The sequence below is a fragment of the Danaus plexippus genome, chromosome 6, assembly GCF_018135715.1.
Source record: "Danaus plexippus chromosome 6, MEX_DaPlex, whole genome shotgun sequence".
NCBI lineage: Eukaryota > Metazoa > Arthropoda > Insecta > Lepidoptera > Nymphalidae > Danaus > Danaus plexippus.
In genome coordinates this window covers 1,600,243-1,618,803 of record NC_083540.1, presented here as the reverse complement: position 1 = coordinate 1,618,803, position 18,561 = coordinate 1,600,243, and the positions used below count along the sequence as shown (strand labels likewise).

The following is an 18,561-nucleotide window of genomic DNA, read 5'->3' as shown; positions in this document are numbered from 1 at the left end:
TACGAGTGCCACAATTGACAAGACGAGTACTGTTGTGCTGATATTTAAAAGCTTAAAATGTGTAACAGAATTTTATTAATTCCATGAGCGAAATTAGTTATTTTTGTATTTTATTTAAAACATCCCTTCAATGTTCACATGTTCAGATCAATTCTGTGTTCAACAATATTAGGATGAAAATGTCGTAATAAAATCTTTAAGGATTATTTCACATTTATTTTAGCGGAGCAAAATTCAGACGCATTTCAAAGTATGCTTAGTCCTAGTTGGCATCGTCACATACATTCGGAACTTTATCTTTTTATCATTCAATGATCGCCACATATTACAGTACTAATTAAATGAGAAACAGCTAGCGTAACGGAATAAACATGACTAATGATACTATATTCTATTCATTGCGATTCGTTCTTTATTCGCTGTAAAAATTTGAGAAATACTGCTATGAATGTAGTATTGTAAATGTTCGTTCCCTTCACTACTTAACTAATAAATTTATTTGTAAATACTATATGGTAAACTATATATATGGACTCATCGGTAATACTGTATTTAATTTATTAAAATTCCTCATAAGATTAAAGGGTACAGTATTTTTTAACCGATCAGACCCTGTCTTTTTAGAGGTAGTTCGAAAAAGACAAGATACAGTCCCTGTATTTGATACTGTAGAATATGTTATTGTTATGTATAACCAAAAAATTTTTTCCACGATTTTCAATAAATTAGATTTGATTTGCGTTTACTAAACAATCCTGATAGTCATGAAATAGGGAAGACAAACATATGTTTTAATAGTTAGACTATTAATTTCATGAGACGAAACTACTCAGCATTATATGGATTCACCGTGCGGGTACCGGGTCGATCGCGTTGCATGGAGAGCAGCTTTACAAGAGCCTTGGACTTGCGACCCATGTGTAGGTTTAAGGGGCCCCTATCTAACGCTCGTTAAACGCTCACCTCCACCGTCCAAGCTCTTCTCTCTAGCTAACCAATATTAAAAAGACGTTTCGAACCGTAGTTAAAGAATCATCGTTAAAGTAATGTTTGCTACAATACAAACCGATTTAATCTTCTGTTAAGAGTTGCTGGGTAGGCCTTTCCTTAAAGTAAGGGTCATGCTATTTGGATATCTAAGCTCATAAAATAAGTATGTTCATAATGGAAGAGATATTTTTTTCATCAGTTTTAAGATCAAATATTTAGAAATAAATTCACTACCAATATATAACATTCCTAAGTTAATCCCGGATCGCGTCTCCTCAATTCTACACGACATTGGCAGAATATACTGTGCACGTCTTTGCACTGATGAAGGCCATATTTAAAACAACCAACCAACCAACATTTTAACAAGATAATTTTTCGATAATTCTAATGACAATTCAGTAGATTTTTATAAGATTCATTAATATAAAAATCTATATAAACTTAGAAAATTCATCTTAAATTTATAAAGTAAAATGATAGATTGTAAGTTTTACCTACTTATTATTACTTACTATCTTAAGATGAATTCTGTTTTAATAGCTGAATTATTTGCTCATGCAAATGTCAAGGAAACAATGTGTCGTCTCGTGGCAGAAACCACATAAATGTATACTCTCATTAAAATGTTGCACCTGACAAGTATATACAAATTTAATTTGAGGAGATGAATTTTATCTTGTCTTATCTTCAGAACCAACAACTCCTTATTTGATGAATTCCGTGTCTGATGCTTTCACAATCACTATTGTTTTAGTCACTTGAGTCACTTGGACCGGTATAGCATGATAATCATTTAATTTTTATTGTTCCTTAATTGATTCTAAACATTTTATCGTTTACAAAATGGAGTCCGAGGTAAGTTTTTTTTATATGCATTAAAACTTAGGTTGCACGTCTGACACCATAGCAGTTTTTGTTAAATAAATACAATTTAACATTTGATATGTTTTAAATAGTATTCTTGAAGTTATTCTTATAAACAGTCTTTTTATTTTACAAGCTCGATCTAACTTTTCGTACAAAACTCTCCTACGTATAATTTTTTTAACGTTTATATATATAAATATATATATGTCGGAGCGTCAGAATTAATTATGATTTTATTTCCATTTTATTTTACAAATTATTACGAATTAGCTGGCAACGTCAAGCAGTTAGCTTGAGTGAGGTCACCCCGGTGTCGGTTTTGACGTTGGACAACTGACAGAGAAAAAAGGGAATGTCACCGACATTTTTGGAGTGGATGAACTCGCTGCGTTACCAACTAAATCTGGTTCCATCGTTCACTATGTCTGATAATGAGCTATCTTCTGATCCTCCGTTATCAGAAGTGGGATGTAACCGGAACGCCCCACGTGCTGGAAATACATCCGAAAGCGAAAAGTTATTGTTGTTACTGGAGCAGCAAAATAGAAACTTTCTGGCCATGCTAGAGGCCGTGAAGCATTCGCGATCTCCGAACGAACTTCGTCTTCCTGATTTTGATCCGGACCGACACAATGTGGACGGACGTGCTTAGATTGCAACAGCGGACACGTGCATTACTGACGGATGCCAACATGGCGCCCCGTTAATTATTGCGTTGAGTCGTGCAATGAAAGGAGACGAATCCACATGACTATCGACTGTATCATTTCCAGGGATGACTGAGAAAATTTCAAGAAGCTTTTCAATGCAAGGTACGCAAATCCTGAGACTGTGGCATCTTACCTTATTAATATGGCTGGAAGCAAAACAAAGAAAATGAATGTCTTGCTGCATATGGTGCTTCTTTGATGACCTTTATTATATCAAGGTGGAAAAACTTGACGATAGAACAGATCGCGGTAGCCACAGTTCTGGCCCATATTTCGCAGTTCGCGCCTCGTATTCAACGATTGTCCTGCAACTCCAAAAATGACTGCAACAAGAGCTTACAGCGGAGTCGTTTTAAAGAGAAGAGCTCCACCTAACAGTGACGTGCCAGATTTTAAGAGGATTCGCCCAGCTACAAGCCATGCAAGCATCAAGTGCTTTCACTGTGGGAAACTGGGCCATAAGTCTACTCAGTCCTTCTCGAGGAGGAATTTGAAGCCAAATGGAGACAATAACCAAACTCGTTTTAACAACTATAAGAAGCCTGCTGCAGAATACCTCTCCATCACTTGTTACTCCTGTCAAGGGCAAGGCCACTACTCATTCAGCTGCCCGAAGTGGAGGAGCAAGGGCGGAGGCAGCGGTAGCAGCTTAGCTTCAACTATAGAGAAGCGGGTGGACCTGAGAAATATAGATGCGCCTACTGGATATATGTACCATAATCTCTTTAATTAAAGAATCTGTGTCTAGCAAATTTAGTGGTAGAAGATTGAATAGTATTATTAATATGACAGGCATAGGGCAAACATCTGTTAAATCAATGTTACAGATTTTGACTATTATTAAGATTGACGACATTACTTTAGAAATCGTATTTCATGTTTTACCCGACTATTGCCTTCAATATGACATAATGGTAGGACTTGAAAAATTATCTCAAAGCCTAACTGTCCACATGACTCGTAACTGTTGAGTGTAGAGAAAACTTGTATTATCGAATCGTGTAGTGTTAGCGAGAATGAACAACTTTAATTTAATACTGATGTACCTTTAGAACATAGAGCAGAATTAATTGACATCTTGAAGTCTTTCGAAAAGTCGTTTATTACTGGTGTACCTATGACTCACGCCAACACCGACCCTATGACCATCAGGCTCATTGACCCCCACAAAACAGTAAGTTGTCGCCCTTATCGTTTAAGTCCTCAGGAGCGAAAAATTGTTAGGGAAAACATTAACCAATTAATTTGTTTTAATTAATTAATCGTTAGGGAAAAAGTTAACCAAATATTATTCGTCCTAGTTTTTCACCTTTCACCAGTATCCTTGGTCTCCTATTTTAGGCAGCTAGTTGCGGGATTCTCACAGACAATGGCACCGTTATACGCATTGACTTCGAGCTCTAATAGTAAACTAGATTGGAAGTCTGAGTGTGAGGTGGTAAGGCAATAAATTATTTTCAAGCTACCACGGGAGCCGGTTTTTATGATCTACGATCCAGATCTACAGATCGAGTTGCATACTGATGCAAGTGCGGTTGGATACGTTTCGGTGCTTATGCAGAAAAAGCAGGTAAGCTGCATGCAGTTGCTTATTTTAGTAAACGTACTACAGCCGCAGAGTCGAAATAGCATTCATACGAGTTGGAGACTCTACCGGTTGTAAACGCGGTTAAGCATTTGCGCTACTATCTACATGGTCGCAAGTTTATCGTACTAACCGACTGCAACTCCCTTCAGTGAACTTGCAAAAGGCTGGATTTGACGCTTCGAGTTCAAAGATGGTGGACATTTCTCCAGGACTTTGACTTTGATGTAATTCATATTGATGGTAAGCTTATGGCACATGCGGACTTCTTTTCACGAAACCCTCTTCCAGTCAAAGAAGCTCACACGCACCATTCACAGGTACAGTCAAAACAAATTACTATTACTGAGTTCACTAGTAATTGGCTTTTAGCAGAACAACAGCGTGGCGAAGAAATTAGTAAGTTGGTGAATGACCTTAAAGCTAAGAAGTTGCCTGACGATATTGCAAAGACTCACGAGTTCAGATCGGGTGTCTTGTATCGCAAAATACAGCGTCGGGGTAAGTCCCGTTTCTTACCTAGGAGGTGGTCAGTCATTAATGGTGTGCATGAGGGATTGGTGCATTTGGGATGGGAGAAGACCTTAGAGAAAGTGTACGAACTTTACTGGTTCTATAAGATGACCAAGTACGTGAGAAAGTTCTGTGACAATTGCATCACATACAGAATTTCAAAGTCGCAATCTGGCAAAACACAAGCCAAGCTTCACTCCATCCCAAAGATAGCGATCCCTTGGCATACTTTACACATAGATGCCACTGGGAAGCTTAGCGAAAAAAGTGATAGTAAGGAGTAGGTTTTTGTAGTTATCGATGCTTTCACTAAGTTTGTTTTGCTCCACCATACCTTACACATCGATGCGACTAGTAGTATAAAAGCAGTTAAAGCTAGAATCTCTTTGTTTAGTGCGCCTACACGAATCGTTGCAGACCAGGGCAGATGCTTTGCCAGCAAAGATTTTAAAGAGTACTGCGATTCTGCTAACAATAAACTACACCTTATTGCCGCTGGTAGTTCTCGGGCAAACGGGCAGGTCGAACGTACAATGAGCACTCTTAAGGGGATACTTACTGCCGCCGAGACTAGTAAACGGTCGTGGCAGGAAGCTTTGCCAGATGTACAACTAGCACTAAACTGTTCACAACACAGAGTCACGGGGTTAAGTCCTCTGGAATTGCTTATTGTCAAGGTTGTTAGGCCAGTAGACATTTTGTTAGCTAGTGATGTAGAGCCCGAAGTCGATCTGATTGTTGTACGAGATCAGACAATAGAGAACATAACTAGAAATGCCCAGTATGATAAGATACGGTTTGATGATAGACTCCGTAGGATGCCTGGAGCAGACTATGACGACTATGACTCTGACGATGACTTTGCTGTGCTATCTACTAGTTCTTGTTAAAACTATAAAATTAGCGATATGTTATAATGTCGGATGCCGGGATGGTTGTCCAGGGCATGTTCGGACACCAGCACGGTTATCCATGTGTTGTCGGATGCTAAAAGGAGGTTGTCCATGGCTTGTTCGGACGCCGACCTGATAATCCTGATGTTGTCGGATGCTGTAAGGTTGTCCATGGCTTGTTCGGACGCCGTTCAGTTATCCTGGTATAATAACTTTATGGAAGGTTGTCCATGGCTTGTTCGGACGCCGACCTGATTATCCTGATGTTGTCGGATGCTGTAAGGTTGTCCATGGCTTGTTCGGACGCCGTTCAGTTATCCTGGTATAATAACTTTATGGGAGGTTGTCCATGGCTTGTTCGGACGCCGACCTGATAATCTTGATGTTGTCGGATGCTGTAAGGATGTCCATGGCTTGTTCGGACTCCGTTCAGTTATCCAGGTATAATAACTTTATGTGAGGTTGTCCATGGCTTGTTCGGACGCCGACCTGATTATCCTGATGTTGTCGGATGCTGTAAGGATGTCCATGGCTTGTTCGGACTCCGTTCAGTTATCCAGGTATAATAACTTTATATGAGGTTGTCCATGGCTTGTTCGGACGCCGAATTTAGTACCCGCGTATATTATAATCGAAAATGATGTTCGTTATTTGATTATTAGTATTCTGAATCATAGTTTACTTAAGTTAAATTTGATTGCTAATTTATGGTTGTACTTTGGTTGTTGTAATAATTTTGCTTTATAAAAGAGGATTAGTTGTTTTCTGTTTGCCATAAAATAATTAAGACTATTCCGAGTTCTTTATTTGTGCCAGGTTGGCCGAGTGGAAATTTTTATCTACTGCAGAACCTTTTCTATTTTCACACGAGGACGTGTGAGATGTCACGATGGCCGTGTCGGAGCGTCAGAATTAATTATGATTTTATTTCCATTTTATTTTACAAATTATTACGAATTAGCTGGCAACGTCAAGCAGTTAGCTTGAGTGAGGTCACCCCGGTGTCGGTTTTGACGTTGGACAACTGACAGAGAAAAAAGGGAATGTCACCGACATTTTTGGAGTGGATGAACTCGCTGCGTTACCAACTAAATCTGGTTCCATCGTTCACTATGTCTGATAATGAGCTATCTTCTGATCCTCCGTTATATATATATACGTTACATATATATATATATATATATATATATATATATCTAATATACCTAATATATATATAACGTATATATATTAGGTATATTTGATTTCTGCAAACATTTTTAACAATAAGTTGAATATTTTCTTTACTCCACTCACACTTTTTTCTATCCAACTATCTACAATAAAAAGAGGGTATTTTGTTAAGTATAGCTTCCATTACAACGACCACAAAGTTATCTCTCTCATCACCTACAATTTGTTTAAATACTTTTTGCGGTATAATTATCGTTTAGCCTGTTAGATAAAAAATGTTTAATATAATGTAATAAAGACTATAACTTTTTATACATTTTTTCTTAATTTGTTCTTGAGTGAATATTGTTTATGTATTTTTATATGATAATTATTACACAATGTTTTGCATTCTTTGTCAGCGTAAGAATTATAATTTTTCTCAACTACCTTCAATGAAATAGAAGTTTTTTGTTTCTAAAGTTTAATTTTCTTATCTATATTAACATAATTTTTATTAACGGATTTTGATTTTTCTAAATAAAAAAAGGTCTTATAATCTAACAGCTTCCATATAAACTTCTTTAAAAAAAATAGAAAATTAGGGAACAAAATCGCGAGCAGAACAAATGGACGATGCATTTTGATATAATTTAAAAAAAAATCTTTGTATTTTCGATTTCAGTCGATTAAATCATCTACCAGAAGTAACGTGTTTATAGCAGTAGACAATCTAAGAGTATGGACGCCTGAAAAAAAGTCTTGGTGGAGAAAAGAGCCAATTAAAAACGAAGTTGTTATTCTCAACAATGGTAAGACATTGAGTATTTAACCATAAGGCTTGGTTTACATTACATCTAAAGCACCGTTGCATTACAAGTTATCTCCACTTCATATTTATTATATCACATATATCTAATGAAGACACGGCCTTATTGTTAGAGGATAGAATGTTAAATAGCAATCATCACCGTTAAAAGTACCCGGAGGGCGGTAATTTTTTCCGTTCCAACTCACGGCCTACGACCAAAAAACAAAAAAAAAAAAAACATGGAATGTTTTTAACATTTAAATAATCATTGTCTTAGCTCTGCTTTATAAATATATAGGACTTTTTTTCGATTGTATGTCCAAATACAAATAGAAGTTATAAATTGTTGAATTATTATCTTCATTATATATATTAACTACTCGTCTGTTTGTTATTTCAAATAAGTTTGTTTAGCCTAAACAAGAGTGCATATTTGTATTTATTTAAGATATACGAAGATATAAATTAACTTCTATAAATTGTTTTTTATTCAATCTGTCGATGTCTTCATGTTTAAAAACTTAATGTTTATAGAATTTATCCTTAAAATCCCAAAATCTTTCAAAATAACAAAGATAATTTTTTCCCTCCTACTTCATAAAAATACATTATTCGGTTATTTTTATATGAGTATCTGATTATTTTATTTAATTAAGTATTCCCCAGTTTTCAAATTGTAATGAAAATTAACATCGGATTTTAAGTTTCAGTCAGAATAAAATCTGGAGAATTTGTCGCTGTCATAGGACCCAGGTAAGAGGAGTAGTATTTTCAGTTTTATTCATGTGTTTTAGATTTTGATAACAATGAATACTCAAATATATCAAGTTATGATTTTACTGCTCATAAAATGGGCATACGTGTATGGGATCAGGACATGGAATTTTTTTTTTGCACTCTTTTACGATGAGAGGGTTGGAATTAATTTCTGTATTTACGGACTTAGTATAATCACTAAGTAATCATTACTATGTAATGTATGCTAGGGAGCCCTTTTTGGAATGGGATACAATAGGATTTACGGAGTGCCGTTTGGACTTTTTGATGAGTATACATATCATACAAGAGTCTACAAATTTCTTGACATGATAGGATGTGTTTTAAAAACAATAAAGCTCATAGATGTTTTTAAGATTTTTTTCATACACCAAGGGCTTTATTGTGCTTTGTTGGGAAAGCGATTTATCACTTTCTCTGATCCAAGGGGGAAGTCGTTGGGGTACGTAGGATAGGCCCGATGCTACCCATTAAACGACAAGGGTAACCCTCATCGGCTTGCGATGGGGTCGCTTGCGCATTCAACCGTGAAGCTCAGGTGTAATTTTCTCAACCTAAAATAAGGGTGCTCCGAGTACTAGAGAGCACCCTTACAAAATATGCCTATGTGTGGCGAAAGATTGGTCCCAAAACCCCTCTCGTCCGGAATAAACCAACTAGGTAAGGAAGAGGCGGACAATTTCCCTCCTCTTTCTCCCCCGACGGAGTAGATCAGCAGAGAAAGCAGACTTCCTCCTATGGTCTGCGGCCTTCTTTGAAGGAATGACTTCCTCGCACAAGGAGGCCAAGACAACCCAAACGGTTTCGATGCATCTTTGGTATGACACCTAACAGCAAAACCCTGCTACCAACCACGCTATACTCTCCTCGAGAGAAGTGCTGTTTTCTGCCAAGTATAGCCTTTTATAAAATTCAAAGCTGATGCTATAGATGACCTCATGCTCATTGTACCGGGTTTCATAAAAATTTAAGACAATTTTTATAATTGTAGTATATTTTTCCTATAACAACTACAACCGAATTTATGTATTTTAGTGGTGCGGGTAAAACTACATTCTTGGTATCATTGGCTGGTAAATGTAACCTGCCCAACACTGGTACCGTCACCGTATGCGGCAGCAATGTCAAAGATTTGTCACAAGGCGTGGTTGAAGTACTACCACAGTTTGATGTCTTCATGGATAGTCTGAGTGTTAAAGAGCATTTGATATTTATGGTGCGTAAATAGAAATATAAACGAAAAAACTTTAAACATTATCTTCTATAAAATAAAATTGTGAAATTTATAATTATCATCATTCCTTATAAAATATGTTTTAGATAGAAATGAAATTAGGAAGTACAAAGAAATTTAAAAATAAAAACGTTCTCAAAACGTTACTGCATGAGCTTAATTTGGAGCCTTTGGAGAATTCCTCTGTCAGCTCGCTGTCTGGAGGAGAACGAAGGTTACTGTCTTTGGGTACCTCGGTATGACGGGATTTCATGTCTTCAGATGCTTTACACCTATCATTTTGTACCTGACATTAAAAACTTAGAGTAATAAAAAATAAATAAATGATCATGATGTCTTAATATTAACAAAATTACTTTCCTTTAACCAAAAATTTAAGATATCCATACAGAGTTAATGTACCATACAAGTGTATCGTTTCAGTTAATCTCCAGCCCGCAAATTCTCATCTGTGATGAACCAACAACGGGTCTCGACAGTTACAACGCCTCCCTTGTCATAGGAGTTCTTAAGAAGTTATCGCTTTATGGCAAAACTGTCATATGCTCCGTACACCAACCGTCCTCAGATTTGTTCAGAGAATTCAACTCTGTTGCTTTAATGTCTGAAGGAAAAATGCTGTTCCATGGGACAAGGAATGAAATCAAATCTTTATTTGAAAGGTGAATATTTATACATAATGTGAATATTTATTAGTAATGGCATAATAATAGTCTAGAATATCTTTTCTTAATGTCAACTTAGTTCATATTTCTTGTCAAAGAAGATCTAACCAATCTGTTGTGTGAAAGTATTTCCTTATAGAGATGTTAATAGATTTTGATAATAAAACATATTTACTTTAAATAATTAGAATAGAATTCCGTTTATAAATTGCTTAGCAATAAAAATAATGTGGTATTCTAATGAAGACACGTTTTTTCGATAAATTATTTTTACGTGTGCACTACATACCTTTACATAGATTCTACTTAAGCTGTAAGAAATTTTAGATTTATATCATAAAAATCTAAAGCTGTGACAGTTACGACAACATTCTCTTGCATTTTTTCATAACCATAACATTCAGTAAACATAAATTGTTAATGACAAAATCTATTAAAACTACAAAATATAACTAAAGAAAAATACGTAAACCGTTACAAAAAATTTTTGTACTGGGAATTTCATATTTAGAAGTCCGTGGTGACCATCGTTATTTTTTTAATTCACTTGAACTTAATCAAAATATTAAAATGATATTGTTTATCTGTGATATAATTTCTAAGGACTAAAGTATTAATCTTCCAGAAGACTTTACCAAATTAAACATGCACCGTTACACTCTGAAACGCCAATACGCTTCAACTTAATATGCAATGATTTATATACAATATCTATTTTATATGTTAATTTCTTTATAAAAATAAAAGTGTTTTAATAATAAATAAAAATATAAAATTCCAACATGACAAATATTTTATAATTTATTTATATTTTTTCGATGTGATAACATTAGTTTTTTTTTTCAGACTAAATCTTAAATGTCCTGTCAATTATAATCCGTCAGAATTTTACATAAAAGTTGTCTGTACGGACTCGTTCAAAAATATCTCAGAACTAATGTTGGATAGGACCGAGAATGATGCATACTATGAAGGCAACGGTACTACACCTATGATATCAGCACATGTCGAAATGTACGTTTAAATAATGCTACGAAAATGAATTTCTAATCTTAATTTCATTTCATGATAAATGTATTTCTATTATAAACCGTCAAACTGAACCTAAAGTCGGCAACCGGATTGTTAATGAATCCCTAACACTTTATTTTTCAAAATACGTATATCTCAATGCGTCATACACTCAAGATTTCGATTGGCTTCTCTCGAAGGGTCGTCAAACTGTTGACAAGCAACTTTTTTATCTGTGATAAAAACTTTTGGCAAAGGTCGTTGATTTCTAAGATGGAACTTTTTAAATAGTAGTCTTATTTTTTTTAATGCGTGTCTCAAAATGATTTTAATATGCAAATTTTGGCAATGGAAAAAATAGAATGCTTTTACAAGATTTATAAATAGATTCTATTTATATTAAGAATGTAGAATGATACTGACAGGTTGGAATGGCCTTATGATTGTCACTCAACATTTTATATTATTACAATTCTTACATTTAAGTTCGATCTAAATTGATAAACCTCAAAATTAACAGTTATATTTTTAAATAGCTATTGCTTAATAAGATTTTTGACAAACATTTTGCTTAAATTATTACTGATAATAAACAATGCCAATAAAATAATTGTTTGATATATTATTGTTTTATCCAAACTTGTCCATTTCTCTACATACGAATTAATTGAATATTCCATATAAAGTTTCTTCAAACCTGAGCTCCGTCTTATTTTGTCTTATTTTATAAGTCACTGATAATAAATAAATATAAAGCCTACATGTGCTAGATATCATAATGTCTCAAATGTATTTAGATGTCAAAGGAATTGGTTCGTCCAAGTCTACCTGTTGTTATGGAGGTCATCACTGACTTTGAAGAAAGGTATCAAAGAATACATCGTCCAAATCCTAATAACTACGGTGAGTTTTCAAAGTCATTACTGTAGGCTGATTTTAATATTGCATCAATACAATACATATGAAATGTTTATTGTTTTTCATTAACAGCCCACGGTATAAGAATGGTGTACGGAATTCATTGATAAAAATATTATATGTATGTACAATGTACATATATATAATATTGTGGAATACGTATACTGTTTATGTTTAAACTAACTTCTTTGAGGACTGTCGTCATGAATATTTAAAATATTATATGAAAACATATTCAATTATGTATTTTATATGTTGTAAATAAACATTATTAATTTAAGACTTATATACCATATTATAAGTAAATAGAGGGAATATTATTATATCAGAGATACTATTAACCCTACACTGTAATCCGCTAAATACAAATACATAGTTATAATTATTGTACTTACATCTCTAAGGCGAATTCTAAATATTATTGTAGAGTGAATTTACGTCATACCTACCTTAAAATGTTTAATTTTTTTGAGCCTTCTGCGAAAACTATAAATAATTTTAATTATTAATTTTATTCAAACTTTTTGTTATAATTAACAAAATTAATTATAAAAGAATAAAATTAAAAGTTCCTATTTCCACTTAAGATAATGATCTCGATAAAATAATTATTTATTTTCTCATATAAGCGGATATTCTATTAGAGTTTGTCGGCTTTTAAATTAGTGCCGAGGATAAAAAAAAAATCAGTAAAAAGTCTTTTTAGTTATTATAATATGTTACAAGAATCGTAATGCTTGCGAAAATCATCTGCCATTTTTTCTTATTTGCAACCGTAACCGAAGCCAGAGCTTTATCTACAAATATGTCAGTTTTAATACGTACCACTTAACTGATTATCATGTTGCACTGTCAATTTGTAAGTTATTTCGTGTGTGTGAACTGTAGTAATTCGATATGTTAATTGTTTTAAAAATTTGTTTATATATTGTAATAATGAACGTGGCGGTATTAAATAAAATTCGCCGTTATAACTCGACGCGTCAGAAGGTATTGCTCGTATAATGTAATCTGAATTATGTAAATAAAGATATTTATAAAGTAGAAATGATAAAATTATATATTTAGAAAGTTTTTTTGAATACTTTTAATAGCCAAGATAAGAAACAATAAATCATGACTGTGTAGATAGACGGTCGTAAAAGGCATAACTGGTCTATTTTTAGTCCACATTAAAACGTCTTAATTCGATTTACTTAGAAAGATCTTTAAAAATTTTATCAAAATAATTTCTTAGTACACATTTCACCAGTTTCAAAGACGATTATTTTAATTTGTTGTATTGATATTCGTTAAATGCTGTTTATAAAAATAGCGATTTTCTCATTTATAAATTTAAATAATTTAAACTGTCTTATAGAATATGTGACAACCTTAAAACAGAAAGTTCATTAAAATGTACCCTTCATTACTTATTTTTTTCTAAATAAAAAATATCAGAAGAAATATACTTAAATATTGACTTGGTTTTATTTTTTTGGATTAATGACAGCTTATTTTCGTATTGGAGTTTTAAATTGTAAATAATTTTTATAAAATGAAATCCGATTATGACTGATAAGATTTAAAAAGTCTCTTTAAATTTATATAAAATGATTTTTTTTTAGGTAATATCTTCGATGATATTGGGGACGTGTTACATTGGCATATCTGGGACGACTCAGCAAGGAGTCCAGGACCTTAGAGGTTTCCTATGGCTGGTTTGTTCGGAAGTATCCTTTAGTGTTTCATACTGTGCTCTGTACGCCTTCCAAAATGATCTCACTCTGATCAAGAGAGAGGCCGGGATTTATAAGGTTTCTGCTTTCTACGTCAGCAGATTACTGAGTACGGTGAGTTTGAATATGTAATTTACTCAACGAAACTTATGTTATTGTATCTGGCAACAGATTTCAATAGTAAAATAATTTTTAGTTGCCTCGATGCATCATCTGGCCAGTCCTGTATGTGGTGCTGGCGACGCTGGCAGTGGAACTGCCAAATCATTTTCTGACAGCGACGAAATTTGTACTTGTACTTATTGTGACTGCAGTTGCTTCGTCAGCTTATGGTCGGTAAAAAAGCTCCATTGCTTTCACATTTGAAACATGTTATATGTACTTATTTTATACAGAAAAATAAAAAGTCTTAAAAATTAACACGTATGTGTTTAAAATGAAGAAGAGTAAGAATGTACAAACCCTTTATTTATCTCATATTCCAGGTTTGAGTATGGGCGCCCTTTTTACGTCCTCGGGTATGATGGCGGACGTGATGCCATGTGTAGATCTGCCCTTATTTCTCATGTCTGGCGCTTTCCTTAGAATATCTTCACTACCTCATTGGCTGTATCCACTTAAATATATCTCCCATTTCTACTACGGTATGGACGCCCTAAGCAATATTTATTGGAGGCAGATTGATACGATAGGTATGTGAACTTTTAAGATAATATTCGTTAGTCTTATACAGGATGAAGATGTGTGTAAGAATTATTATAAAACCTTTTTTTTTGTCAAACTTTTTGTTTTATATCATGTTTATTTTATTTTCAATAAATTCAATAATCTTATCGGAAACAATTAGAGGATCGAACCAGTTTTTTCAATGATCCATTAATTGACATAACATTTCAATAAAATTATTGATTCGTGGGAGAGAATTTATAATATTATTTTAATATAAAAAATTCCACATCTAAATATAATAACACTTTATTTAATATTAATATTATATATTTTTATTATTGTTTTTATAATTTTTTATTAGTTTTTTTTTATACATTTCGATAATCTTAAAAACAATCGTCTTCCACGGATGGGCAACAATAATTTTATATAAAACTTCTCAATGCAATCAGACAGAAACCATTAGTCTTTCTCACTCACGAATGTTAAAAATATTTCCAATATAATGATCGCATTCCCGTATTGAGAATATGTTTATCAAGAATATTAAGGTGTGAACCCACTCTTGTGCAACTCCGACGCTATCAGACTGCTTTCCTTTCTTTTTTAAAATTAATTATTTGTTGCTTCATATATGAATTAATTGCATTATACTACAGTACATATTTGTAATATTAATAAAGGGAATGTGGACGTTTTACAGAATGTCCTCTGAATTCGACAACAACTTGTTTAAGAAGTGGTGCTGCTGTTTTAATGGAAAATGGATATTCAAGTGATTTCGTCTTGCAAGACACTTTAGGTATTGTTTTTATAACTCTATTGTGGAGTCTGTTGGGGCTGTTTGGTTTGAAACGAGAAGAAAATAAAGGTTATGCTTATTAATTTCGTACATACCAATTATAGGAAATTATATTTTCATTTATATGAATTTTGATAAACTATTTGAGCTTTGAACTTTGAACTGTCTATGGCACGTAACAAAAACCGTCGTTGCATTTATTTAGTATTTGTATTAATAGATAAACGCCAGCAGACAAAAAATATTCACATCGTTACGAAACAGGTTTGAAGCGACGAATTTCAGATTTAAAATTTTTTGATGCGGGATTAGGATCCGGCATTTCACATGCCGGCACAGATTGGTTCAAACAAAGAGATAACCCGAGAGCATGTAACTACTAATTTGGATAAGGATTTAAAACTACGACGAACAAAAAAAGAGGCTCTTATTATATATCTGATATAATAATTATATAATGTATTACAGTTTTTAAATAAAAATAATGATACGATAATAACCATAGTTTTAATTTATACACAGAGATAGTATCTTTCGTTTTCTATGAAAATGTATCTGAATTATAATTAACTTACAACCCTGATTTATACAATCGGCATGTCTTTATGACACTTTAATGTAATCAGGTTTTTGGGAGTCTTATTAGTCCGCATGTATAATGAATGATATAAGCGTAGATAATCTTATCTCGAACCAGACCGGACCGAATTAAAATAATACAGAAATAAATATAGTTGTGAATATTAATTTATAGTTATGCACGACACGGATTCGATACAGGATAGATTTTTCTGTTGATATAAAATATCCATTTATTGAGAACGCTTGGCCTTTTGATTGATATAATTTTAATATATAATTTAAAAAAAAATAGCTTCAATCCTGGCGTCCAATTTTTCATAGTTCCAGCCATCAACATTCCACATTTATCTATTAATTAATGATACAACAAAAAGCTATCCAGAGGTCAGACAAAACATACAAAGAAAAGGGTCAAATTGGGGTTCCATATCATTGAAGTTTTTATAGAAAGGAAATAGATAAGACATCTTTTAAATTACCACCATTAAAATAAAATGTATATATTATTATCATAGTTATATTTAAATGAAAACTAAAAGAATAGTAAATGTATTTTTTTTTATTAAAATCATAAACGAAACCTTATCTTTTTTGCTTCCAGCATAAAACTTATTTTCATTAAAGCGCTGTCATGAACAATTAATGTTAAGACGAGTATTTTACTTATAATATTTTTTATAAATATATTTAAATTTTGCTCATCTGCATGTATTATCTGTTGACCTTGACGTCACATTCCGACATCACCAGATACTTGCTGGCAGTACCACTAGCAGCTCGCCATCATCAAATTTCAATGAAAACAACCGACCAAGTTCATAACATCAATCATAAAGCCAAGACCTCGAAGAAAATAAATAAAATCGAAGCGATTACAACTTAACCGTCAGTTGAACCAGTCACGCTTAAATTAGGGTTAATCTAAGTAATTTTCAAAGTAAAAAAAGGAAGTTCTGCTTATAACCACGTCATTGGTGATGCTTCGGAAGTGTTTGGATGTGGTACATTTAAATTTCAGTAACTCATTTTCAATTATGCACGATCTATACACAATTTCGGGACGACACATGAAGTAATACCCCAGTACTTATCCTTACCTTCAAACGATAGCTTGCTACTTACTTACTTGATAATCTTTTACTTCCTACATGCTAGACTAAAAATATAACATTATTTAATAGAAGATAATTTTAATCGCTACAATTTATTTATACTAACAAATTAGATCATATTTGCATACGCTATTATCGTGGGAACACAAAAATCTGTTAGTCATATTATAAACATGTTTCACCTATTTTAAATATTTAATATTATCTTATGCTAAGAATATTCGAATATAAGTTTTTTTGTACAGTAAAACCGACTTTAGTATACACTCTCGAAAACAGCTGGGGTAGCAATGTCACAAAGGTAATGAAACTTATTCAAAGAAAGTAATAGGAAAGTAACAGGAAACAAGTTAAAGAAAATCACATATATTTTAGTTTTGTTCATATCAAATATTTAGGAACGGGTTACGAAACTATACGGATTTATTGCAGTAAGAAAATACACTAAGAATTTAGTTTTACCAATTATTTTAAAGGTAATAATTCTATGTGTAAATAAAGAACGTTATTTTACTTAATAATAAGTTTAAAGATCACTATAAAAACTAAAACTCTATATGCAAATATGCAGAAGATGTAATCTCTGAAACGTCGTTGATAATGATAATGAATACAAAGATAATGAATGATGGAAGATAATTAGGGTTCATCAAACACTCCATTTCTCTTAAATAAGACACAAATTAGGTCTAAACTCTGTTTTATTCTAATTATTAAATAGCATTAATTACGTAACCAACGGATAATAATTTCCATTTATTACATAATTTTTAAAGCGTCTAATGATCCATAGATAAAACCGTGATAAATTTAGCGGAAGTAGCATAGTTACGCTTTTCAAGAAGACTTTTGCGTTATTTCAATGAATAACCTTGTACAATGTGCTAAGTTTATACATGAAAAACTCTTAACGATTCGTATATAGTGTGACGACACAAACTAGGGGTAAACATACTGAATAGTTATAGGTTGTTAGTTACAAAGCACACATACACAGCAGCCTTCATCTCAAGTGAATATTGTCATAGTTTATCTAGTGTATTTCGACTCACAAAATAAAAAAAGGCTTCATACACGCTCCCGCCCACACATACGACAGTCGCAAACACATTTGTAATAAACGTCACTTGTCACTGTCACAATTCTCTGATTTGAGATACAGATAATTTTTTGCAGCTCTAATTATCGATCAGATTTATTATACGATAAGCAACAAAAATAGGTTTCTATTTGCTTATTAATTAATTATTTATGAAAGGAAACCTTAAAATAACTCACAGTGTTTATTGGGGCGTTATAAAAAGCTTAGCGGTCGAGACACGGAGCATTTCCAAACGCCCTTGATATCAAACTATTAGTACAAAAACATCATTAAATGAGCGTAGTGACAAAAACACCTCATTATAGTTGATTTATTAAGAAAATGAAATATCTTCAACAAAAATGTGGAAGGTAAGAACTACTTTTACTTTTTCGAGTAAAAGTTATCAATATCGTAAACAAGTATGTAGAAATAAGTTATAATATTATAAAGTAAAACTGGTTTGAA

At 33.0% G+C, this 18,561-nt stretch overlaps 1 protein-coding gene across 1 annotated transcript; it reads left to right on the top strand.

The window, feature by feature from the left end:
• The first annotated feature begins 1,683 nt into the window (after nucleotides 1-1,683).
• LOC116779219 (protein white-like) lies at nucleotides 1,684-15,794 on the top strand. Its single transcript, XM_061529939.1, has 12 exons — nucleotides 1,684-1,848; nucleotides 7,399-7,525; nucleotides 8,229-8,277; nucleotides 9,337-9,517; nucleotides 9,622-9,771; nucleotides 9,959-10,197; nucleotides 11,047-11,214; nucleotides 12,009-12,114; nucleotides 13,737-13,961; nucleotides 14,044-14,179; nucleotides 14,333-14,539; nucleotides 15,220-15,794. Exons 1-12 carry the CDS (start codon nucleotides 1,837-1,839, stop codon nucleotides 15,399-15,401), a joined length of 1,782 nt encoding a protein of 593 aa, XP_061385923.1. The 5' UTR covers nucleotides 1,684-1,836; the 3' UTR covers nucleotides 15,402-15,794.
• The last annotated feature ends 2,767 nt before the right edge of the window (nucleotides 15,795-18,561 follow it).

Excerpts from the sequence above, each read along its gene's own strand:
- LOC116779219 (XM_061529939.1), top strand. Across the intron at positions 9,518-9,621 it reads AAGAGCATTTGATATTTATG|ATAGAAATGAAATTAGGAAG; the intron begins GTGCGTAAATAG and ends AATATGTTTTAG. Across the intron at positions 10,198-11,046 it reads ATCAAATCTTTATTTGAAAG|ACTAAATCTTAAATGTCCTG; the intron begins GTGAATATTTAT and ends TTTTTTTTTCAG.